Below are 27,215 nucleotides of genomic sequence, written 5' to 3' on the forward strand. Positions count from 1 at the left end.
ATCAGAATCAGTGAATGTTGAGGACAGAATTTTTGGAGGTTGTTTATGTGGGTGAGTGAATGTATGTGACAGTGTGCATGTGCCTGCCTGTGCATACTTACGTAAAGCCAAGATTTTTCTATTAATCAGCAACAGTCACCTCAGACACTCTGCAATGTAGGATTACTACAAGTGAGTTGAAACTGCACTTTTTTAAGAAAGTATTGAAGGCACCAGCATATTTTTATTTATTTTTTATTTGTTTGAGATACAGTGCAGAATAGGCCCTTCTGACTCTTCCAGCCTCGCTGCCCAACAACCCCCAATTTAATCCTACCCTAAGTAGGGGATAATTAACAACGACCAATTAACCTACCAACCAGTACATCTTTGGAATGTGGGAGGAAACCCACACGGTCATGGGGAGAAAGTACAAAATTTTTACAGGCAGCAGTGGGAATTGAACTTGGGCCACTTGTACTATAAAGCATTGTGCTAACCACTACATTACCATGTCACAGTTGTACGACCTTTCACAGTAGCTTCAAAGTCCGGCATATACTAAAAAAAATTGAAAAGTGCATTTGTTGCCAAAACAAATGTAGAATTCTACAGCTACTGGAAATCTGAAAACAAAAATGCTGGAAATACTCAGCAGGCCAGGCAATATCTGTGGAGATAGGCACAGTTGATGTTTCAGACTGATGACCTTTCTATTAGAGCTGGAAAAATGAGAAAACAAGCATATTCTATGCTGCAGAGTGGGGAATGGGTGAAGACCAAGATCGTCCAGATGCTGAAAAGAAGTATCAGTTTCATTACCTCGTCTAGAGTGAGATTTTGGATTCTGGTTGGTAGGAAGAAATACAAGGTCAGGTGTTGAACTTCCTGTAATTCTATAGGAAGGTGCCATTGGATGGGAGTGGGTCCTGCTAGAGATAAATAAGAGAGCAAAATCAGCAAGAAGGGGTAAGAGGAGAAGGTGTGTTTGGCTATAGCATTACCCGGAGGTGTAAGAAGGTGATTTGTTAGATTTGCTGGTGGAGCAGAAGGCAAAAATTGCTTTGGTTTGAAGGCTCTTCCTTTGTTCTCAGCTGAGGATTCTCTTTCTTTATGCCCAGCAAGGCCCTTAACCATATCCATTCGATATCTTAACTATACTCCTTATGGTCTCATGGTTCCAGTTCCCACACTTGGTTTTCACACACTCTGAAAACTGCAATCCTGTTTTCTGAGGGTGGCCTCATCCTGGCACAAGAGGAGGCCATGGAACACATCGGAACGGGAATGGGAATCGGAATATAGCTTTCTTGTGCGATACACACAAAATAAAGGACGAGTTCAGCAGGTCAGGCAGCATCTATGGAGCAGAATAAACGGTTGCTGTTTCGGTCTGAGACCCATGTAGAGTTTCCTTGTGCTTGCTTTCCTCTCTGTCAGCCCCCGCATTCAAAGAAGCATTCTCTGCTCTTTTTTTGACACCACCAAAATAATGTCACCACCAAGTACGTTTCCCTGCCAGCCTTTACAATATTTTGTAAAGAATATTCCCTCCGGAGCTTCGTGATTTACTTTATCACTGACATGAAAACCCATCTCCTTCCCATTCTCTTGCCTTTTTTACCTCTTCTCCTCAGGACCACACATGATCTCCAGATCTCTGCTCGTGCTACAGTTTCCTCAATGTCAAGAAACCAAATGCAGATTGATTGAATGCTCCGTATGACATCTCTGTTCAGCCTACAACCCTCTCTCTTTAGATCTGCTATTCTCCACTCCCTATCTCCTGCCTTTTACCCTATCGCAATAAAGTTCAGTCTAATCATGAGCACCTGATCTTTCATCTGGAAACGTTGCAGCCTTTGGTAATCCAACAATGAATTTGACGACTTCTATAGTCACCACTTCTATGTGGGAGACTAAACTAGCACAATCAGGCCCAGAATTTATGTCCCTCTTGCTACAAATGCTGCCTGGCCTGCTGTTCCAACAAATTCATTTATTTGCTAGTGATGTTATTTAGCACAACTCCAACAATTCAATTAGGAATTCCATGAATCCCCTGAACTATCCAAACATATATGAATATTTTTTCTGACTGTATTGCTAAATATTGTGACACTACAATTTTATCCCAGGACTAATGCTAGGAAACCTATGCCAGTTAGGGGTAGTTTGATTGTGGAATAACTCTGCCAGGATTTGCAGTATTATCCACCTGTATCTGTGGCTCCGCAGAGGCTCCAGGGCACTTCTGTTCATTGTTGACGTTGCTGTTTGCTGCCTTTCCGGTGTCATCTGGTAGTAGTGATGAAATAACACAGTTGATCACATTCCCTGCCTGCTCTTGACGATTATTCCTAGTAAATGTTGTTGCTGGCTTTCTTCTTGAACTGTCAATTCTGCAAAATATTCAAGAATTTGGAGAAAATCGAGTTTGGCACGATACACTATTTATCATCTAAATTACATTAGCATTACACAGAATACACAGATGCAGGCCGTTCAACTGATCTTTGCAGAATTTATGCCCCATGTAAGTTACCACCCATCCCTCCTCCTTCAGCCCATTTTGCACTCCCTTCTATTCATATCAGTTATTGTGTATCCAATGTGCAGTAACTCTGGGTGCTTCCATTTCCTCTCATAGTCCAAAGATGTACAGGTAAGTAAGTTAATCGGTCATTGTAAATTGGCTCGTGATTAGGCTCGGGTTAAATCGGGGTGGGGGGGTGGGTAACTGGGCGGCTTGACTCAAAGAACTGGAAGTTCCTATTCTGCACTGTTTCTCTAAATAAATAAATGAATATCCGGCTCGCTCCCACGTTCCGAAGGCAAACAGTTAAGGATAGGTCAGTCATGGGCATCTATGTTGGCGCCAGAACCATGGTGACACTTGTGAGCTGCCTCCAGTACAATCCTCACGGCTTTGATTCGAAGCATTCAAATGTATGTTTTGATGTTTTGATGTACATGTGACAAATAAAGGTAATCTTTATCTTTAGTAAAATCACAGCCAGTGGTTAACATCCAGGGACAAACCCAAATGAATTTTTTTTCTCGTCCTTTGTCTAAAACCTCTTCCAGCTACTTCCAAGCACCCTCTTGTGCATAACTACGCATCTATGTTATTGACTGGTGACCCACAACTATGTATTGTATATCTTTCATCCTGGAATTTTCTTTCAGCCCCTTTAATTTGCTCCTTAAAGTCAACTCTTTGATTAATCCTATTAGATCACAAGACCATAAGACACGAGAGCAGGTTTGGGCCATGCAGCCCATGAAGTCTGCTTTGCTATTCCATTGTGGCTGATTTATTATCCCTCTTAATTTCGTTCTCCTCCCTTCTCCCTATAACCCTTGATGCCCCTACTATTCAAGAACCTATTAACTTCCGCCTTAAGCATGCCCAATGACTTGGCCTCCACAGCCATCTATTGGAATGAATTCCATAGATTCACCACCCTCTTTCTAAAGCAATTCCTCCTCAACTTTGTTCTAAAAGGGCATCCCTCTATTCTGAGGTTGTGCTCTTTGGCCCTAGACTCCTCCATCATAGGAAACATTCGCTTCACATTCACTCTATCTAGGCCTTCCAATACTTGATTCAGTTCACAGATTTTTCTGGTTAACGCAAGAATGAGAGCCAGCAGAAATTCCAAGATGGTGGCGCGACGCAGCTTGCAATGGCCACTCCAGAGCTGATTATCTGTTATTTGTGAAGTAGGGTGCTGTGCGCAATCATAATCGATTGAAAACTGACATGGGAGCACGGAGGAACATCGGGAAATCTCCAGGAAGACCTTCTTTGTTGCTGCTGCTGCTGCTGTGAGGTCAGGGACTCTGCTGGGAAGAACAGGCCCCCAGTCCTCGGTGGCCGTTGGCAGGGCCATCTTAATACGCTCGGCAGAGGATGGTGCTCGGAGAAGCTGTGCCAGAGGGGATGGTCGTCGGCTCGGAGGTTCGATGGGCTCAGAGTCTGCTGCGGTCAGGTCACTTTTGGTGTGTGCTGCGTCTGTGAGGCTGGGTTTGACGGAGCTTTCATTGTGTGCTACGTCTGCGAGGCTGAGTCGGGCGGCACCATGGAAGTCCATAGCAGGGGTATTCCCTTCTGCCGCCGGCATGGGATGGCGAGTCTGTCAGGACCCTGGGGACTTGTGGAAACTGTGTGGTGATTTCTTTTGAACTTATAGTCCTTTAACATCTTTGGACTATTTTTACTGTGCCAATGGTCTGTTTTTTTTATCAATTATGCTATTGTTTGCACTGTTGTAACTATGTGGTTTTGTGCAGGTCTTGTAGCTTTAGCTTTTGGTCTTGTTTGTCTGGTGGATTTGGAGCTCCTTTCCGGGGAACGCGCTAGTCGATAGCCCAATATTAATACGCAGCAGCCTCTCCGGACTCTGGATTGGGGATTGCCAAACTTTATGTGGATATTCTGGTGCAGTCTGTTTTGTCATATGCTTTTGTGATATCATTCTATTGGAATGTCTCATTTTTTAACTGCATTGCATTTGTGGTTTCTAAATGACAATAAACTGAATCTGAATCTAAACTCATGACTTGTCTTCACATAGGTGTCACAAACAATATCCTTGTAGATAAAGAGCAGAAAGTAGACACAGCTGATGAATCTGGTTGGTAAGTTTTTAAACTGTTGAATTTTTTTTTCAAAGGCTGTATGTATTTTGTATGCATTGGAATAATTATTGCTTTGCATTATTCAAAAGACTATTCCAGCTAGTTAGAATAGAGAGACCTGGGGACACAGTGAGAAGTTCTCAGGCTAAGTGTTCAGTTCTATATCTGCAAAGGGTCTTTGACTTCTGAGTGAGGTTTATGGTATATTCAGAATGCAGGTCCAATATTGTATTCAATTCTAGTTGCCTCATTATAGAAAGGATATGGAAGCTTTGGAGAGTGCAGAGGAGATTAACCAGAATGCTGCCTGGTCTAGAGGACATATCTTATGAAGGTGCCTTGAGCATGTTTAGGCTTTTCACTTTGGGGCGAAATACATGTTTTCCAGTTGACAAGATGTAATCATAAGTGAATAATCTTGGTGAAGTCTCAACCTTTTAATTTGAGATAAAAATGATTTTGGTGAAGGTATATTTGCTAATTTTCTGATGATACATAGAGGGGCAAGAAATTGGTTGCAGATGTTGTTCCATTATTCAAGAAAGGGAGTAGAGAGAGCCCAGGAAATTATAGGCCAGTGAGTCTTACTTCAGTGGTTGGTAAGTTGATTGAGAAGATCCTGAGAAGCAGGATTTATGAACATTTGGAGAGGTATAATATGATTAGGAATAGTCACCATGGCTTTTTCAAAGGCAGGTTGTGCCTTATAAGCCTGATTGAATTTTTTGAGGATGTGACAGAACATATTGATGATGGTAGAGCAGTAGATGCAGTGTATATGGATTTTAGCAAGGCATTTGACAAGGTGCCCCATGCAAGGCTTATTAAGAAAGTAAGGAGGCTTGGATCCAAGGGGACATTACTTTGTGGATCCAGAACTGGCTTGTCCACAGAAGGCAAAGAGTGGTTGTAGATGGGTCATATTCTGCATGGAGGTCGGTCACCTGTGGAGTGCCTCAGGGATCTGTTTTGGGACCCACACTCTTCGTGATTTTTATAAATGACCTGGATAAGGAAGTGGAGGGATGGGTTAGTAAATTTGCTGATGACACAAAGGTTGTAGGTGTTGTGGATAATGTGGAGGAATGTCAGAGGTTACAATGGGACATTGATAGGATGCAAAATTGGGCTGAGAAGTGGCAGATGGAGTTCAACCCAGATAAGTGTGAGGTGGTTCATTTTGGTAGGTCAAATATGATGGCAGAATATAGTATTATTGGTAAGACTCTTGGAAGTGTGGAGAATCAGAAGGATCTTGGGGTCAGAGTCCAGAGGACACTCAAAGCTGCTGCGCAGGTTGACTCTGTGGTTAAGAAACCATATGGTGCATTGGCCGTCATCAATCATGGGATTGAGTTTAGGAGCTGAGAGGTAATGTTGCAGCTATATAGGACCCTGGTCAAACCCCACTTGAAGTACTATGCTCAATTCTGGTCGCCTCGCTATAGGAAGGATGTGGAAGCCGTAGAAAGGGTGCAGAATAGATTTACAAGGATGTTTTTGAGAGAACTCAGCCTTTTTTCCTTGGAGCGATGGAGGACGAGAGGTGACCTGGTAGAGGTGTATAAGATAATCAGAGGCATTGATCATGTGGATAGTTAGAGGCTTTTTCCCAGGGTTGGAATGGCTAATACATGAGGGCACAGTGCTTGGAAGTAGGTACAGAGAAGATGTCAGTGGTAAGTTTTTTACACAGAGAGTGTTGATTGCATGGAATAGGCTGCCAGTGACGGTGGTGGAGGTGGAAATGATAGGGTCTTTTAAGAGTCTCCTGGACAGATACATGGAGCTCAGAAAAATAGAGAGCTATGGTAACCCTAGGTAATTTCTAAGGTAGGGATATGTTCGGCACAGCACTGTGGGCCAAAGGGCCTGTTTTGTGCTGTAGGTTTTCTATTGGGAGAGAAGGCCAATCAGATTACTTTTTTATTACAGGGGTTACACCCAAGGATGCAGATAAATGTTCTATTTACACTGCTGGTTCCCCAAGTCAGTACAAAGGAGGCTATAAAAGGATATAGCTAGTTAAGTAAGTAAGAAAAGATCTGCCAAAATGAGTTAAATGTGGGAAAATGCAAAATTGTCCACTTTGGCAGGAAAATAAGGAAATGTACCTATCAAACTGGTGAGAGATTGCAGAGTTCTGAGATACTGAGTAATCTCCAGGCACATGATTCACAAATTACTTGTTTGCAGGTACACATTATCATAATTTGTTTCTAGTGGAACTAAATACTACAAAAGCAGAGAAATAATGCATCTGCCATATCAGGCACTGGTGAGGCCACATCTAAAGTATTGTGTGTGATATTGGTCTCCTTATTAAAGGAAGGGTATTAAAATGTTGGAAACAGTTTACTAAACTAATACCTGCAATGGGCAGGTTGTCTGGGCAGAAAAGATTGAACAAGCTACACTTGTCCATACTGGAGTACAAACAAAATTAAAACATATGCATCTTAACAGTAGATATGGTGAAGATCTTTCCTTTTAGAACATAGATCATAGAAATCTACAGCGCATTACAGGCCCTTTGGCCCACAATGTTGTGCTAACCATGTAATATACTCTAGAAACTGCCGAGAATTTCTCTACCACATAGCCCTCTATTTTTCTAAGTTCCATGTACCTATCTAAGACTCTCTTAAAAGACCCTATTGTACCTGCCTCTACCACTGTCACTGTGCATTCTACATACCACCACTCTACGTGTGAAATCTTACCTCTGACATCTCCCTTGTACCTACTTCCAAGCTCCTTAAAACTATGCCCCCTCGTGTTAGCTATTTCAGTCCTGGGAAAAAGCTTCTGGCTACTACACGATCAATGCCTCTCGTCATCTTATACACCTCTGTCTGGTCACCTCTCACCCTCATTCGCTCCAAGGAGAAAAGGTCAAGTTCACTCAACCTGTACTCATTAGGCACGCTCTCCAATCCAGGCAACATCCTTGCAAATCTCCTCTGCACTCTTTCTATAGATTCCACATCCTTCCTGGAATGAGGTGACCACAACTGAGCACAATACTCCGTGGGGGTCTAACTAAGGTCTTATATTGTTTTAACATTACCTCACAGCTCTTGTACTCAATCCCACAGTTGATGTAAGCCATCACACCATACACCTTCTTAACAACACTGTCAAACTGCACAGGAGCTTTGAGTGTTCCATGGACACAGACTCCAAGGTCTTACTGATCCTCCACACTCTCACCATTAATATTATATTCTGCCTCAAATTAGACCTACCAAAATTAACTACTTCACATTTATCTGGGTTAAACTCCATCTGCCACTTCTCAACCCAGTTTTGAACCCTATGATGTCATGCTGTATCCAGACTGTCCACAACAACCCCAAACTTTGTGTCATCAGCGAACTTACTAACCCACCCTTCTACTGACTCATCCAATTCACTTATAAAAATCACAAAGAGGAGGGATCCCACAACAGATCCCTGTGGAGAACCATTGGCCACTGTCCTCCATGCAGAATATGAACCATCCACCACCACCCTTTGCCTTCAGTGAGCAAGCCAATTCTGCATCCAGAAAGCAAGGTCTGCTTGGATCCCATGCCTCATTACTTTCTGAATGAGTCTGGCATGGGGAACCTTATCAAATGCCTTACTGAAATCCATATACACTACATCCACTGCTCCAGCTTCAGCAATGTGTTTTGTTACATCCTCAAAGAAGTCAATTAGACTTGTAAGGCACAACCTGCCCTTAACAAAGCTGTGCTGACTATCCCTAATCAGATTATGTCTCTCCAAATGTTCATAAATCCTGCCTCTCAGGATCTTCTCCAACAACTTACGCACTACTGAAGTAAGACTCACTGGCCTATAATTTCCTGAGTCACCTCTACTCCCTTTCTTGAACAACGAACACCATTTGCAACTTTCCAGTCCTCTCCCATTCCTGTTGATGATGCAAAGATCATTGCCAGAAGCTCAGCGATCTCCTCCCTCGCTTTCTACAGTAGCCTGCGGTATAGCTCATCTGGTCCCGGCAACTTACCTAACTTAATACCCTTCAACTTCTCCAGCACATCCTCTTTCTTAATGTCTGTACACTCAAACATTTCAGTCTGCTCTAAGTTATGATTGCCAAGGTTGTTTTCACTGGTGAATACTGAAGCAAAGTATTCATTAAGTATCACCGCTGCCTCCTCCAGCTCCATGCACGTGTTTCCACGATCACACCTGATTGGTCCTATTCTCATATGGCTCATCCTCTTGCTCTTCACATACTTGTAGAATGCCTTGGGGTTTTCCTTAACTCTCACCAAGGCCTTCTCATGGCCCCTTCTAGCTCTCCTAATCTCATTCTTGAGCTCCTTCTTGGCACCCTTGTAATTTTCTAGAGCTCTGAAAGTACCTAGTTTCTTGAACCTTTCTTAAGCTTTTCTTTTCTTAATTAGATTTTCCACATCTTTCTACACCATGGCTCTTTTGCCCTACCATCCTTCCCCTGCCTCAATGGAACATATCTATGCAGTATGCCATGCAAATGTCCCCTGAACATTTGCCACATTTTTGCTGTGCATTTCCCCAAGAACATCTGCTCACAATTTAGCATCATATTACCCCCCACTCCAATTCAATATTTTCCCAAATTGTCTGCTCCTATCCCTCTCCAGCACTATGGTAAAGGAAATATAGAGTTGTGATCACTACCTCCAAAATGCACTCCCACTGAGAGATCTGACACCTGGCCAGGTTCATTTCCCAATACCAGATCAAGTACAGCGTCTCCTCTAGTTGGCTTATCTACATATTGCATCAGGAAACCTTCCTGAACACACCCAACAAACTCTACCCTATCTAAAACCCTTGTTCTGAGAAGATGCCAGTCAATATTAGAAAAGTTAAAATCACCCATCACTACAACCCTATTATTCTTATTATTATTATTGCACTGTTCGAGAATCTGGCCCCCTATCTGGTCCTTGATATCCCTGTTTCTATTGGGGGTCTATCAAAAACACCTGGTAGAGTTATTGCCCCCTTCCTGTTTCTGACTTCCATCCCTCAATAACTCAGTAGACAATCCCTCCATGACTTCCTCCTTTTCTGCAGCTGGGATACTATCCCTGGTTAGCAGTGTCTCTCCCCCACCTCTTTTGCACTTGCAATTAAATGATTAAAAATAAATGGAGAAGCTTCCATTCAACAAAGCATAGTCACTGTTAGAACTGAATAATATAGTACTATTATTGCCAAATTTGATTTGCTCCATACAGAAGCGCCAGCTATTTTACAAACGATTTAAACCCATGGAGGCTCGAGCATCTTCCTCTGAAGTATCCAAATCTGTTCAAAGGAACAAGATATATCATTATGTTTGCATGGCACAAAGAACAGACTCTAAGGTGACTCAGAGTCATCTTTACATACAGAAGCTCCAGCGTCCCCCACTTTACAACTATCTCTAATTAGCCGTAAAATGGGAAAAATGTCCTCGAGCTACTTTCTGAAGATGTTACTCACTAAGAGCAAAATTAGCTCAGGTTATGGTAAAAATAAAACTCATTGGACTGCATAAAATGCATTTACACTGATGTATTGCCTCTGCAAGTGATTCACTAACACATAAAGCATCTCATTGGATGGCAGTTCCTACCGCTGTCTATAAGGAGTTTCTAAGTTCTCCCCATGACAGTGGAAGTTTCCTCCTGGTGCTCTGGTTTCCTCTCATATTGCAAAGACGTACAGGTCAGTAGTTTAATTTGTTACATGGGTGTAATTGGAAAGTGTGGGCTCCTTGGGTCTGGAGGGCCTGTTACCATACCGTATCTCTAACCAAAAATAAAAATAAATAAAATAAAGTCTACCTCAGAGTGCAGCAAATCCATACTAATAAAAAAAGAAAACCAGCTGACTCCAAAGCCATTCATCAGATATGTCAGTGTTACCAGTTCTCATGAATGCTACTAGTCATCTTTGATAGTCATAATTAGGACATATATAAAAAAGAGATTGTTAAAATGTTAGGAATATGTTTTTTATGTTTTGTAAAAATAAATTAAAATCATACAAACTCAGTTGAATATATGATGGATGTCTGTCTTTTTCCTGAGAGCTGATGTTCCCCCATTCAATAGCATGCGGACTGTCTTGCTTGTACCAGGTTTAATCCGGCACTTGCTCAGCAGGCATGGTTCTAGCCTAAGAGCTGGGAGGCTTGTGGGAGATTATGTTGCCCCATTAGACTCCGCAAGGAGCTCATCAGAACAAAACAGGAGAACCATGGCAAGCAGGGGCTGAGCAAAAGAGGCCAACTTGAGTTCAGCCAATACCTGTGCTGAGAACCAAAACCATATAACAATTACAGCATGGAAACAGGCCATCTCAGCTCTTCTAGTCCATGCCAAACACTTACTCCCACCTAGTCCTACTGACCTGTACTCAGCCCATAACCCTCCATTCTTTTCCTGTCCATATACCTATCCAATTTTACTTTAAATGACAATATCGAACCTGCCTCTACCACTTCTACTGGAAGCTCGTTCCACACAGCTACCACTCTATGAGTAAAGAAATTCTCCCTTGTGTTACCCTTAAACTTTTGCCCCCTAACTCTCAATTCATGTCCTCTTGTTTGAATCTCCCTTACTCTCAATGGAAAAAGCCTATCCACATCAACTCTATCAGTCCCCCTCATTATTTGAAATACCTCTATCAAGTCCCCCCTCAACTTTCTACGCTCCAAAGAATAAAGACCGAACTTGTTCAACCTTTCTCTGTAACGTAGGTGCTGAAACTCAAGTAACATTCCAGTAAATCTTCTCTGTACTCTCTCTATTTTGTTGACATCTTTCCCATAATTCGGTGACCAGAACTGTACACAATACTCCATATTTGGCCTCACCAATGCCTTGTACAATTTTAATATTACATCCCAATGTTCACAGAGTTGCTGGGATACGTGCTGGACTTAGCACTGTCATCAGGTCATCAGAGCTGCCACATTAAACACATTAAGCTGTCTGCTCAGCTGGATGCTGAATGATGTACTGCACTATTCAAGGGAAAGAGATGACCCATTATCACAGCCAACAGATCATAATGTTACATATCTTTGATGTTTTTATATATATAATGCACTCATGTTACAGCAGAAACTATACACTTTTGTAAGGTTGTCATGTAGTTTGAGGGAAATTTAACAGCTCATTTATTCTCACCAATGAGCCCAAGCAGCAACAATGGACCATCAAGAGGAGCTCCTTTTGATGATGTTGGGAGCATCCTAAGACCATAAGGTATTGGAGCAGAGTTAGGCCATTCAGCCCATCAAGTCTACTACACTGTTATATCATTGCTGACTTTTTCTCAATCCCATTCTCCTGCCTTCTCTCCATTGCTATTAAGATCTATCAAATTGTCTTTAGTATGAAGAAATACTAAAGGAGTCTGTATTCAGCCTAAAGTGAAATTGTCCAAAAGGTGTTATTACAGGTACTAAGAGCTCATATGAAAGAAGTTTTAATTTAATACGAGGAAATTCATATCTTGTAAATAATTATCAAGTGATGGAATGACTGTCCAAACAAACTCGTGGAGGATGACGGATTAAATGAAATGGATGAAATGATCTTCCTCATTCATGATTTTTTGATAAATAAGATTTTATTTTTTGTCTCATCTTACTCAATGTACATTTAAAGTCTGACATTACTTGGATGCATTGCAGTTTAATGTCAAAGTATAATTTTGTCATGACTTTGATTCAGCAGATAGTTGAAGGTACTGGATAAATATGAAGTAATCATAGTGTTGTACAGCTGCCAGCCATACACACGGTAGAAGAAATGTGTTGGAAAAGCACCATTCAGGACAGATCAGTCTAGTTCATCTATTCCTTCCACTACTAATGCACAGAGGTTGTAGTGTGTAGTATCTACAACTGGGCTACAATTACTTTTCTGAGCTACTCTGGCTCTTTGCTGGCTATCATGCTATAGGGGTGCTATGAGGTTAATAGCTTTTATATGATGCTGACATTTAACCCTTATTAACAATAGTAAATTACTTAGAAAAATAAAATGTCTTGAATATTTATAAAACATATAACTAGTAGCATTTGTGAATAATTAAAATCAATAAACTAAAACAAAATACTAACGCATAATTCCGATTTGGAGGATCTGGCTCTTAATATGAAGCACCTTACTGAGAGATGTGGGATTTTACCCTTGTACCTGATTAGATTTGACGCAGAATACAATCAAGTGAAAAATCTCCAACAAGATTACCTACAAAAAAATTATAGATACCCATAATCGAAGCAGAATAGAGATCAATGCAAACTGTAAAGGTACAACTCTGCTAGTCCGGTGGGTGAAAGTTTGTGTCTGCTGGTCCTGTGGGTGAAAGTTTATGTCCACTAGTCCTGTGGGTGAAGGTTTATGTCTGCCAGTCTGGTAGGTCAAGGTTTATGTCTGCTGGTAAGGTGGGTGAAGGTTTATGTCTGGTGGTCCTGTGGCTGAAGGTTTGTGTCTGCTAGTTTGGTGGGTGAAAGTTTACGCTGCCAGTCTGATGGGTGAAAGTTTATGTCTGCTAGTATGGTGGGTGAAGGTTTTTGTCTGCTAGTCCAGTGGGTTAAGTTTTATGTCTGTTGGTCTGGTGGGTGAAGGTTTATGTCTGTTGGTCCGGTGGGTGAAGGTTTACCTCTGCTGGTTATTTATTGCAGTTATCACTGTCAGCCTACTTACAAATCATTCTACTAAAAGTGGCCATCATAATTTGAAGACAGTATTTCCAAAACCTGCCGCAAGCAATGCCCAGGAGTTCTCCAGTTATAGATTGCTAAAGTTCGATTTCTGTATTGCCTAGCCACCTTCAGATGTGGTTGAATTGGTAACAGTAAGGTCTCATTTGAAGTCTTAATGCTGAGTGTTGTACCCATGGATTAGTTCACACAGGAGAAATGAAAATATGGCCTGAAATTATGCTCTGTAATATCTGGAGAAGTTCTTGAAGGACTGTCAGTTTATCAGTAATGAGCTATAACAAACGTTATTTAGGGACATTTTTTGCCAATGTTTAAGGGCAGCAAGTCTAGATGTGAATGCAAAGTCTTTCAGAAAGTTGAATCTGCATCACTGATTACTATTGTTGTTAAGTGAGTAATCTCAATCCCAAAAGGCTAGAATAATTTTAATAACAAAATTAATTTACTGATATTCATTTCATTCCTGTTCTTGTGCTTATATCTGTACCGAAGTTCCTGATGGATTTACTGACTATTTTATTTAATTTAATGATATGGAATAGCTTGGCATTAATAATCTTATTCTATTAAACACCATTGAAAATGGACAGCAAATTATATGCTTTCATAATATGTGGGTTGACTGACAACGTTCTAGAAATGTGTAGATGTAAGTGTAAATCAAATGCACATTGACAAGTAGAATGAGTCAATAATCATTGGTACTATAATTAATGGACAAGAGATGAGTATATGAAAAAGCCTAATAAATCCACTTACTGTGCTGGTGTAGGGCCAGAGCGTGACATCAACATAAGTATTATGAAGAGAAATATCATGAACACAGCAAGGCCAACCCAAAAAGCTATTACAATGGAATCTGGAAAAAGAGAACACAATTTGATGTACTACACCAACAACTGTTAAAATGTACCTTAAACATGCTAAGGAACCATCACAAAATCAAACACTCAGATTTTATATTTAGCATTAGAAACCATTGGAATCAATTCTATATTTAGAATGAAATATTTTCTCACCTAGATGGACAGTCTGTCTACAGACTGCAATGGCTAATGCGTCACCTGAGAAAAGCTCTTGATTCTTATTTGATCCACACCTTCATATGTGTTTTTAATTCTAATGTTAGTCTTCCAAAGCACAGGGAGAGCAACAATGAAAGAATATCAGATGTCTTACAAATTCAATGATTTGTGGATCTGAATGACCATGAAAGCCAAGTTTCTTTGACTTCAGTCCCTGTAGCACACATAAGATGATGTTTAATAGTTTAATTGAAGCTTTTTGCACTGAGTGCCACCTCACAACTGTAACCGTTTTTGCTCACTCTCCATTATTTGTTAATGGTCCTCTCCATTTTAGTGAGGTGACTCCACTTGCAGTGAGTCTGGACTGTATGACTGACTCACTAAGTTTTTCTGTGTTTGTTTCAGACCTCCAGTGAAGCAGAATTTCATTTCTTCCATTTTGGCATAGGCAATTCATATTTTTTCATGCCACAGCCACTTTTACATTTGAGAAACAAAATGTCGACCGCATGGCCACTTTGCGTGACATGCCCATTCAATCCATGAAGCTCACACTGAGTTTCCATCATCTGCCATTTTAAATCTCTGCTCTGGTTCCACTCAAACTTCTTTGCCTTTGTCCCAATACTGTCCTGAGGAACAGCATCTGATTCCCCAAACGGACATGTTGCAGCCCTTGGAATCTAATTTTGAATTCAAAGATTTTAGGTAACCAACTACTTTTCTCTTCTGTAAATTTCGCTGGAAATTTCAGTTTCAATTTGTTACTTTCTTGTCTGCTGGCTCTTAAAGTAATAGTTACCTTGACAACTTTGGACTGCACCATTTCACAGATAATTCACCTGTTCTTTCCATCCCATATGCTTGTTTTCATGCCTACAGCTTCTCCCACTTTCTCCAATCTCAAGGGGTACCAATGACCGCCTGCATGGGCCCCACCTATGCCTGCTCTTTCATTGGCTGAGTAGAACAGTCCACGTTCCAAGCCTAAATTCCCCAACTCTTCCCGCGCTATATTGACGACTGCATTGTTGCTGCTTTGTGCATTCATGCTGACCTCAACAATTTCATCAACTTTGTCTCCAACTTCCACCCTGTCCTTACATCCACTTGGTCCACTTCTAGCACCCCTCTCTCCTTTCTCGATCTTTTTGTCTCCATCTCAGGAGACAAAATGTTTACCAACATTTTTAAGGACTTACTAATCCCATAGCTATCCTGACCTCTTCCCACACGGTCTCCTGTGACAATGCATTGATCATGTGGATAGTCAGAGGCTTTTTCCCAGGGCCAAAATGGCTAACAGGAGAGGGCATAGTTTTAAGGTGCTTGGAAGAAGGTACAGAGGAGATGTCAGGGTTAAGTTTTTTTACGTAGAGGATTGTGGGTGCGTAGAATGGGCTGCCGGCAATGGTGGTGGAGGTTGATAAAATAGGGTCTTTTAAGGGACTCCTGGATAGGTACATGGAGCTTAGAAAAATAGAGGGCTATGGGTAACCCTAGGTAATTCCTAAGGTCAGTACATGTTCAGCACAGCATTGTGGGCCAAAGGGCCTGTATTGTGCTGAAGGTTTTCTATGTTTCTATGATTCAATGCCTTTCCTTTTTCTCAACTCCTTTGCCTCTACCACATCTGTTCCCAGGTTGAGACTTTCCTGTCTAAGACATCAGAGATGTTCTCCTTCTTAAAAGAACAGAGTTTCTCTTCCTGTACTATTGATGCTGCCCTCACCTGCATCTCCTCCATTTCCCGGACACGTGTGCTTATCCCACCTTCCCGCCACCCTAACAGTGATAGAGTTCCTCCCCACGAGCCTCCTCACCCAATACATCATTCTCCACCACACCACCATCTTCAACAAGATCCTACTACCAAATGCATCTTTACCTCCCCCCCACAACTCCCCCCCCCCCCTGCCGATTCCCTGGTTCATTTGTCGCTCCCCACTAATCTCCCTCCTGACATACCTCCCTGCAAGTGGCAAAAGTGCTACACCAGTCCATTTACCTCCTCCCTTACCTCCATACAGGACCCCAAGGACTCCTTCCAGGTGAAGCAACATTTCGCCTGTGGATCTGTTGGGGTTGTCCATTGCGGCATCCTCTAAACTGATGAGACACAATGTAAATGGGGACCGCTTTCTCAAGCACCTCCACTCTATCCGCCTAAAGCAGAAATCCGCAGTGGCCAACTATTTTAATTCCTATCCCCACTTCCATTCTGACATGTCAGTCCATTGTTTCTTCTCTTGCCATGATGAGGCTACTCTCATTTTCCATCTCAGTTGCCTCCAACCTGATGACATGGACATCGATTTCTCCTTCCAGTAATTATTCTTCTCTCATCTTCTATTCCATATTCCAGCCTCTTGCCTTCCTTTCACCTCCCCCAGTGCTCCTCCTCTTTCCTGTTCTCCTCTGGTCCAATCTCCTCTCCTATCAGATTCCTTCTTCTCTAGCCCTTTACCTTTCCTACCCACTTGGCTTCACCTATCACCTTCCTGCTAGTCCTCTTCCCCTCTCCACCCCCTCCCAACCATTTTATTCCCCCTTCCTTTCCAGTCCTGAAGAAAGGTTTTGGCCCCAAACGTTCACTGTTTATTCATTTCCATTGATGTTGCCTGGCCTGCTGAGATCGTCCAGCATTCTGTGTGAGTTACTGTGGTTTTCCAGCATCTGCAGAATCTCCTGATCTCTTACTATTCCAATTCTAACGAAGTGTCTCTGCCAATAAAGGGTTGTCTCTAATTCATGGCCCATTGTCCCTAGAAACCAGGATTTAAATTCACTGCAATAGCATTTTTCCAATTACTATTTCTTGTATTCAACTATTCCAAAAGGGGTTTACAAGTCAGCCAGCATGAACAAAATTTGCATCAATTGACTGAAATAGAATCAGAAACAATCTGAAATCGAGAGAGATATCAATGAAATGTTTGGTTTGGAAACACAATTGTATATTTTGATTTTCTGATTGGAGTCTGACTAACTGATGGATTCCACTATCAGCAAGCTTCTGTTAGTTCTTCGGTGTAAGCTATTAACAAATACTTCTTATTTTACAAATTATTAACATCTAAGAAAGTTAAACTGTTACTTATACATAAATAAACAGCATAGATTACATGTTGATAGTATTTATTAAAATATTTAATATTATTTCCATTTTTAACATTTGTGAAAGATTATAATGTTCACTGCCTTAAGTTTCCCAAATGATAATTGTCTATTAAAAATAGAACATCATAAGAATTATGTATTTTCAGATTTTAATGTAAGACACTTTTAATCTAATCAAAATAAAATTAATATTGTATAAGAGGTGAGACAGGCAGATAGAAATTTTTTAAGACATTTACCAATTCCTTGGATCCCTAATTGTTACTAAGAGTTAGAAATGAGTCACTAGCTTGAACCTCTGCTGTTTTGGTGGTGTAGGCTCACCCAGAGATGCAAGGCAAGGAGCTTCAAGATTTGGAACTAGTTACTTTAAAGGATATTTGACATAGAGTTGGGGATGACTTGGAACAAACTTACATATAGGCCAGTGATGTCGCCCATGTGCTTATGTCCTTTAATTTCTAGCTTGGTCAGGTACTATTTGAAAACCCCTGGCAATTTGCTACAGTGTAACTTGGAAATGAGACACATAGTGCGGGTTATGTGCCTGAGCTTGATGAAGTGAAAGTTCAGGTTGGTGGTTGGTGTCCCCATCAAGTAGTCTGCCTTTTCCTGGAAGCTGTTGAGTTTTATGAATATTCGTGGAGTGGTGGAATTCCAGTCTTGCCAACTTACATACCTCAACTTACATACGTCACCAGCCCTTGTTCCTCCTGCCTGCACAGATACCTGATCCCACAACCCTCCAACAGCTCGCTAACTTGGAGGGAAGGGCCACCTGCCCTTGTCTACCAGCTTGACCTCCGACCTCTGCCCTCCATCCCCGGTCCGCATCACTGGCCTTCGAGAGCAGAGCACTGGCCCAGACTCCAGCCTGACCTCTAACTCCCCCACACCTTAACCTGACTGCTCCTTCCCCTCCCTGTCCCCAAAACCATCCCTATGAACCTAAAAAAGTACACTGAGTCCAAACCACAATATCGACAGAGACTGCAGCTCAGTGCCATCTTGTCTCTTATTCATTATAAATGCCAAGAGATGAGCTGGACCCCACCTGACAATAATCCTCTAACTTCCTCTTGTTTGCAGTATTTATGTGGCTTGTCTAGTTAGGCATTGGTGACCCATGGATGTTGGTGATGGCCTCAGGATGATACATGCTGTTGAAGACCTTGCCTCAATCCTTATAGAACCAACTGCGTGTGTGTGTGTTAGCAGTGACCATGCAAATTTTATTTCATTTAGTACAGCTATTTTACTATCCTTCTGATAGAACAAGGAACAATGGTGATCTACAAATAAAGTTAACTAAAAAGTGTTTGCACGAATTGGAGAGTGGGCATCATGTGTGGCTCCATGAATAGAGGTCCCTACGAAATGATGAATGCCAGCTAGAATTAGGTGAAGAATGAATACTGTGTATGAGTAAGGGTTCACAGTGAGATGGAGCAGATGAATAAATCTGTGAATAAAGTAAGGGGTGGGAACACAATGGAGATCGTAAATTAGCAGTACTTAAAATGCCACGGTTATGGTTTAAGGGCTTGAGTTGTAAAATCTGATCAACTAGCAGTTTATCACATTGTTACAAATGTTCCGTGCTAAATTTTATAGAAATATACAACACAGAAGGTTATTCAGCCTAATATGCCCTCACAGGAATGGAATTTAGTATAATCCTGACTCCAAGCTCTTGGTCCATGGACTTACAGGTTACAGCTCATCTGAGTACTTTTTAAACTGCTAACCATTTCCAACAAGATCACTTGGGTAGCTCAGACACCAGAGCTGCTCATGTGTTTGGCCAATGGATTTCCAGTGGAACTAGTTGAGTGCCACATGCAACACTCATTGCACAGCCGACATTCCAAAATCCAGCTATTTCAGTGCTGACTCATTTTCCCTTCCTTCCTCGCTCACTACCTGAACACTCATTGAAGTGTCAATTTGTTAACAGAATTAACAAAGAAATAGTTCCTTTGAAAATAATTATCTTTTGTCTGTACTTAAGATAATTAATAGCTAATTAATTTGATTGCCAAAATTACCAGTATTTGTAAGTACCCAAGTGGTAAGGCAGAGCACTGTCGCTTGGACCTGCCACATTGAAAGGCCCACTTGGGCCTATTCCACGCAGTACCTCAATCAATCAATAAATAAATCATTTTGTAGAAAAAATTACAAGCAGGAAAAAAAAACAAGCAAAAGGCTGACAAAATGTCAACAACAGCAATCCCCATTTATGCATCATCTTTAAAGTAACTAAAATATCTCAGTATGTTCCATAGGAGAATTATTGCAATAAAAATATCTACTCTGTAAGTATAGTAAAGGCAAGAGGGTAATCAGGTAAGAGTAGTGCCCAATAGGAAACCAAAACAGGACCAGAGGATATAGGGAAGAGTCTCAATGAAAACTCCTCATCCATATTCACTAAAGAGAAAGACATTGTAGTTGATTAAAGAGCTTCATCCTCTCCAACATCAGATATCTGAATGGTCCTTGAACCCATGGTCACTACCTCATTATTCCTATTTTTTACACTATTTATTTATTTTGTAGTTTTAGTCATTTTTATTTCTTTGCGCTTAAGTGTTGCCACAAAGCAACACAATTCCTGTCACATAAGTCAATGATATTAAACCTGATTCTGATCTTGAGGGGGATAATAAAATTCCAGAATCATGAATCAGATCAGAATTAGGTTTACTATCACTGACATCAGTCGTGAAATGTGTTGCTTTGTGGCAGCAGTACAGTGCAGGCATAATAAATTACAAGTTACAATAAATAAATAAATAAACAAATAATGCAAAAGAGGAATAAAGAGGTAGTGTTCATGGGTTCGTGCATCATTCAGAAATCCAAAGGCAGAGAGGAAGAACCTGTTCCTAATATTGAGAGAGGGTCTTCAGGCTCCTGTACCTCCTCTTTAACGGTAGTAATGAAAAGACAGCATGTCTCAGATGGTGAGGTTCCTTAATGATGGATGCTGCCCTCCAGAGGCACCGCCTTTGAAGGTCTCCTCATTGGAGTAGAGCTTCTGCTTAGGATGGAGCTGGCGAGTCTACAACCTTCTGAAGCCTCTTGTGATCCTGTGCATTGACATCTCCATACCAGACAGTGATACAGCCTGTCAGATTGCTCTCCATGGTGCATCTATAGAAATTTGCTAGAACCTTTGGTGATATACCAAATCGCCTCTGACACGACTGCATCCAGGTGAGCCCAGGATAGATACTCTGAGATGTTGAAACTGAAGCTGCTTTTTTTTTCCCACTGATGGCACTTCAATGATTATCAGTGTGTACTCTCCCCAGTTTCCCTTCCTGGGTCCACAATCAGTTCCTTGGTCTTGCTCACATTGAGCACCAGGTTGTGTTGTCACACTACTTAACCGACCTACCTATCACTTCCCTGTATACTTCCTCATCACCATCTGATATTCTGCCAACAATGGTGGTGTCACTGGCAAATGCACAAATGGTGTCTGAGGTGTGCCTAGTGAGTAGTACAGAGTGATAAGCATACATCCTTGAGGTGAACCTGCATTGATTGTCAGTGATGTTATACCAATCCAAACTGACAGTGGTCTCCTGATGAGAAAGTCAAGGATTCTGTTACAGACGGAGGTACAGAGGCCCAAGCTTGTCAATTAGAATGCATCGCAATTAAAAAGGGTAAGGTATTAGATGGTGCAGTGACATCAGCACCGGACTCCAGAGCGGAAGTTCCCAAGTTCAAACTCAGTCGGGCTGCTCCCGGACACGCTCTCCACCCATGCCGGGTTGAGTGTTAAGCTCGCAACTCAGCCTCGTAAAAAAAAAAACACTGCACTGTGAGAAGGATGTGGGGGACCACTCACAGAATCTTTCCCTCAAGACAAACACTTGAAAAAAAAGTGGTTGCCGAGGCTCTGGCAGAGTATGGCACACAAAAAAAAATTGGATGTCTTGGCAGGATTAAGGGTGGAAAATCCTCAAGGGCCCAAGGGTGCATCGCAGGCTGCAATGGGTGAAAAGGGAGGAGACCGCTATGACCCTAACAGAGATCATTTAAATCACAAAATGCTGGAGGAACTCAGCAGATGGTGTATGTTGCTTTTGACTTCCCTATCTGCAGACTTTCCTCCAAAACCATACAACTTAAATAATTAATTAAAATTTACATCATTAACAAGGCTTTGAAATATGAATAAGGGAATAAGGCAACACTATGAAAGAATGCTACTCTGATTCGAAGAGAGTTCTAAGATCTCAAACCGCTGTCCGATCAATAAGTATAGGAGCCTTAGTTTAACCTCTCAGCCCATAATACCTGACTCAGTCCTATACTCAAGGATTGTGACTTGAATCACTAACTTTGATTCAGAAGTAAGAGCAAACAATGAAGCTAATGCTACATACAGTGGCATGCAAAAGTTTGGGTACCATTGTCAAAATTTTTGTTACTGTGAATAGCTAAATGAGTAAAAGGTGACCTGATTTCCAAAAGGCATGAAGTTAAAGATGACACATTTCTTTAATACTTTAAGCAAGATTACTTTTCTATTTCCATTTTTTACAGTTTCAAAATAACAAAAAAGGAAAAGGGCCCAAAGCAAAAGTTTGGGCACCCTGCATGGTCAGTACTTAGTAACACCCACTTTGGCAAGTATCACAGCTTGTAAATGCTTTCTGTAGCCAGCTAAAAGTCTTTCAATTCTTGTTTGGGAGATTTTTGCCCATTCTTCCTTGCAAAAGGCTTCTAGTTCTGTGAGTTTCTTGGGCCATCTTGCATGCACTGCTCGTGAGGTCTATCCACAGATTTTCAATATAGTTTAGGTTGAAGGACTGTGAGGGCCATGACAAAATCTTCAGCTTGCACCTCTTGAGCTAGTCCATTGTGGATTTTGAGGTGTGGTTAGGATCATTATCCTGTTGTAGAAGCCATCCTCTTTTCATTTTCAGCTTTTTTACATATGGTGTGATGTTTGCTTCCAGAATTTGCTGGTATTTAATTGAATTAATTCTTCCCTCTGCCAGTGAAATGCTCCCTGTGCCACCGGCTGCAACACGAGCCCAAAGCATGATCAATCCACCCTTGTGATTAACAGTTGGAGAGGTGTTCTTTTCATGAAATACTGCACCCTTTTTCCCTCCAAACATACCTTTGCTCATTGCAGCCAAAAAGTTCTATTTTAACTTAATCAGTCCACAGGACTGGTTTCTGAAATGCATTAGGCTTGTTTAGATATTTCTTTGCAAACTTCTGATGCTGAATTTTGTGGTGAGGATGCAGGAAAGGTTTTCTTCTGATGACTCTTCCATGAAGGTCATATTTGTGCAGGTGTTGCTGCACAGTAGAACAGTGCACCACTGTCTGCTAGAGTCTGCTAGATCTTCCTGAAGGTTTTTTGCAGTCAAACGGAGGTCTTGATTTGCCTTTCTAGCAATCCTACAAGCAATTCTCCTGGAAAGTTTTCTTGGTCTTCCAGACCTCAACTTGACCTCCATTGTTCGTGTTAACTGCCATTTCTTAATTACATTACAAATTGAAGAAACGGCTACCTGAAAATGCTTTCCTACCTTCTTATAGCCTTCTCCTGCTTTGTGAGCATCATTTATTTTAATTTTCAGAGTGCTAGGCAGCTGCTTAGAGAAGCCAATGGCTACTGATTGTTGGGACAAGGTTTGAGGAGTCAGGGTAGTTATAAAGCTTTGAAATTTGCATCACCTGGCCTTTCTTAATGATGACTGTGAACAAGGCATAGCCTTAACAAGCTAATTAAGGTCTGAGAGTTATCTGAGAGCTCAAATCTTTTGGGGTGCACAAACTTCTGTCTGGTGCTCCTTTCCTTTTTTTTCATTCCAAAATTGTACAAAGCAAAAATTACACTAATCTTGCTTAAAATGTTGAAAAGAATGTTTCATCCTTAACTTTATCACTTTTGGAGATCAGTTCATCTTCTACTCACTTAACTATTCACAGTAACAGAAATTTTGACCAGAGGAGCCCAGACTTTTGCATGCCACTGTAATTCATCCAAAGTTATGTTGCAATTTATACTATATTTTAAATTGTTTATCATGCAGAACATGCTGTGTTTGTTGAGAGTTCTTAGGCTGGTAGGTAATTTCAGAGATATCTCAGCTATGAATTAAGACCAAGTATAGCCTTCCTATTGAAATTATAACATTTACATTTATAGTAAAAAAAAGAGCACTAAACAAGGATGCTATGTAGATTTAACCTATATTTTCTCAGGTACCATATAAAACTATTACATTCCATGAACTGTCAATTTTAACTCACGTTTGGCCTCATTTTTAAAAGTTAACGTCAGCAAGAGATTATGCCAGTGCAATGTGGTTTTTATAGTTGTAGAAATGGAATGCAAGAGGCAGAAATACTGCCGAGGCTAACCCTTGATTGGGGGGGAGGGGAGGACACTCAGACATTTTGACATCAACATTGCAAATATGAGTCTTTGTAAGTAGAAAATAGCCTGTCTAAAGAACAAAGCAAAGTTACATCTTCTAAGAAAGGTAACCGGAGAAGGAATGTCATCTTCGCCTATTGAGCTTCATCATCAAAAATGAGCTAGTCTGTCATCTCAGCAGCCAGCCTTCCACAATTAGTGAATGTCTCGTGAATCCTCAGTTCATTCTAACATGGCTCTGAGTGAAAAATATACAGAGCGCATCTCAAATATTGGCAATCTTCCATTTGTACATTGGGAGCACACAGGAGTCCTGAATGACAGAACAACAGAAATGTGCCAACTCAGCAACTTCCCAAGTACCCATCCCATCAGGCATTCTCTTGTTGCATTGGTGAAAGAATCTGTGATTTCCACTTTAGGTGTTTCAGTCACCTCAAAACACAAAATCCTTGATTCTCAGTGCCACCTTAAGATAAAAAAGTTAGTCACACCCAAAGAACATTGAGTATTTCTGGACATTACATATTAGGAAAGATCTACGTTCCTTGGAGAGAGTCTGATATAAATTTACTGTACGATACTTGGAATTCAAGGATGAAATGGTAACCAGAAGAAGGGCTGTGTTTGTCTGACTTCATATTAAGGGAAGTGCTGAATTTTATTTTTCAAAATATTGAGAAGAATTCTTGTTAAACCAAGATAATTAAATTTCTGCAGATTATGGAGTCCAGGATGAGTTGATTCAATATACAAAATCATCCAGGCCTTCTAGATATGCCTATGAAGTATTTCAAAACATAAAAAGAGGCTGAAATGTGGAATCTCTTCCAGAAATGATAGTTGATAGCAGATCAATTGTAAATTTTAAAACTGAGATTTTTGTAAGTCACTGGAATGTTAAAGAAAATAAATGTGTTTGAGGATCGATCACTAATCTTATTGAATAACGGGGACCAGCTGTAAGGGTTAACTAGCCTCTAGCTTCTTCCTGTTGTTCCACACACTAAGAAAAAGGTAGAAACATATAAACATAAAGAAAGCTCTCAGCCTGAACGTGGACTGTTTATTCACCTCCATAGATGCTGCCTGACTTGCTGAGTTCCTCCGGTATTTTGTGTGTGCCGCTGAAGAAAAAATGAGGCAATGCATGCACAGCATGCTTGCATTTATATAGAGCCTTAATGGGACTTTTTGAAACACTACCATGGAGCACCAATAGCACTAGGCATTGGGCTCGTAAATAGGTAGGGGCAAGATGATGAAAACAGGTAAAAAAAATATATAGCCATCGAGGAAAGTCTTGGAGGAGAAGGGAAAATGGGGTTTAGATCTTTAGAGATGCGCATCTCGAGAGGTGAAAGCAGAGCTGTCATTGGAGCTGTGATTAAATCAATGATATATACACCAGAACAGAGAATCCTCCAGATCCTGGTCTGTCAAAAAATATCAGTTGGGCAACTCACCTAATCTGTCAGTTCCTTCAAAAAACCGCATCCATTCCGAGCGGATCCCGTTTCACCCATTCGTCGTAATTTACAAACCCGATACTTTTTAAAAAAAACTACAGCGGTTGAGACTCGCTGCCCCGCTGATTTAGGAAAGCCGAGTGTCTCGGTTCCGTGTGAAAACTGACTTACTTTACAGCAAAGCTTACTCACAAAATAATCTTTCGTACTCGTTAGTATTAAAACGACCAATCAATTACAAACATGGGTAAGTGATTCGAAGGTATTAACTGTGTTATGTTATACCCGGTAATTCTCCTCAATAAAAATCCATCGAGTTCCCGGGAATACTCACACTTATTCGCTTTGAGTCCGTCAAATGAAATATCAAAATCGTAATATTCGTAAGCGAACTCGTAAATTGGGCTATTAATGAACGATTCCTCTGAAGAGTTTCCGAAAACGGCAATTTTTTCAGCCTTGGCCATCCTGAAAATGCGAGCAGATCCAGACAGATACAATACACCGAGAGGCTGTGCTCAGCTGCTGTGCATCCACTTCAGTCACCTAACTCGACAGACAAAAATCTCAGCTCGTCCAGTGTCTCTGATGCTGTCGCTTCCTCTGTATGAGGTGGGAAATGATCTCCCTCTGCTGGCCAACATATCCTTTACAGTCGTTGAAAATGTACACACATATAGGTACTGTACCGTCCGATGTACCTAATAAAGTGGCCACAGAGTGTATGATCGTGGTCTTCTGCCGCTGTAGCCCATCCACTTCAAGGTTCGACATGTTGTGCGTTCAGAAATGCTCTTCTGCACACCACTGTTTTAACGTGTAATTATTTGAGTTACGATTGCCTTCCTGTCACCTTGAACCAGTCTGGCCATTCACCTTTGACCTCTCATTAACAAGCGTTTTCACCCACAGAACTGCCGCTCACTGGATTTTTTTGTGTTTTTTTTTGTTTTTGCGTCACTCTCTAGGTAAACTCTAGAGACCACTGTGCATGAAAATCCCAGGAGATCAGCAGTTTCTGAGAAATTCAAACAACACCTTCTGACACCAACAATCATTCCACATTCAAAGACACTTACATCACATTTCTTCCCCAATCTGATGTTTGGTCTGAACAACAACTGAACCTCTTGACTATGTCTGCATTTTTTTTTGCATTGAGTTACTATCACACAATTTGCTGATCCTACAAAATGTAGTGGATGCGGCCTAGTCCATCACATGTAAAGCCTTCCCCACCAGTGAGCTCATCTACACATCGCATTGTTGCAGAAAAGCAGCATCCATCAGCAGGAACCCAACACCCAGGTCACGAATTCTATTCACTGCTGCCATCAGGAAGAAGGTACAGGAGCCTCAGGGCCCACACCACCAGGTTCATTACCCCTCAACCATCAGGCTCTTGAATCAGAGGGGATAACTTCACTCAACTTCACTTGCCCCATCACTGAACTTTTCCCTCAACCTATGGATTCACTTTCAAGGACTCTTCATCTCAGATTCTTGCTATTTATTGTATATTTATTATTATTATTATTGTATTTTTATATTATTACTATTGGGACAATGTATCCTGTTCACGTTATATAGTCTTTCAATTTCCTCTTTTAATTCAGCATATTTCTGGTGTTTTTCACGTCATGATTTCTGTATGTTATGTGTGTTTGGAATCAGTATATCTATTAAGTTATTCTTGTTTTTTTATCCTGAAATCAAAGCTTCAGAAAGTTGTAACCAAAGTCAGCTCCACCCTGTGCACTAGCCTCTGTGGTATCCAAGACAGCGAGAACGAGTGGTGCCTCAGAAAGGTGGCA

General features: G+C 41.1%; 1 protein-coding gene across 4 annotated transcripts; it reads right to left on the minus strand.

Annotated features, from left to right (window-relative positions):
• Nucleotides 1–248: 248 nt before the first annotated feature.
• On the minus strand, nucleotides 249–25,973 carry LOC132392391 (melanocortin-2 receptor accessory protein 2-like). 4 transcript variants are annotated; one of them, XM_059966212.1, is made up of 4 exons: nucleotides 25,736–25,973; nucleotides 14,123–14,222; nucleotides 2,198–2,381; nucleotides 249–911 (listed from the first exon to the last, which is right to left on the minus strand). In XM_059966212.1, exons 1-4 carry the CDS (start codon nucleotides 25,866–25,868, stop codon nucleotides 876–878), a joined length of 453 nt encoding a protein of 150 aa, XP_059822195.1. In that variant the 5' UTR covers nucleotides 25,869–25,973; the 3' UTR covers nucleotides 249–875. The 4 variants fall into 4 exon arrangements, with proteins under 4 accessions (XP_059822195.1, XP_059822196.1, XP_059822197.1 ...); XM_059966213.1 differs by adding an exon at nucleotides 16,412–16,500 and having other exon boundaries at nucleotides 249–2,381; XM_059966214.1 differs by lacking the exon at nucleotides 25,736–25,973 and adding exons at nucleotides 16,412–16,500; nucleotides 25,399–25,424 and having other exon boundaries at nucleotides 249–2,381.
• Between the last annotated feature and the right edge of the window lie 1,242 nt (nucleotides 25,974–27,215).

The sequence above is a fragment of the Hypanus sabinus genome, chromosome 4 (assembly GCF_030144855.1).
Source record: "Hypanus sabinus isolate sHypSab1 chromosome 4, sHypSab1.hap1, whole genome shotgun sequence".
Lineage (NCBI taxonomy): Eukaryota > Metazoa > Chordata > Chondrichthyes > Myliobatiformes > Dasyatidae > Hypanus > Hypanus sabinus.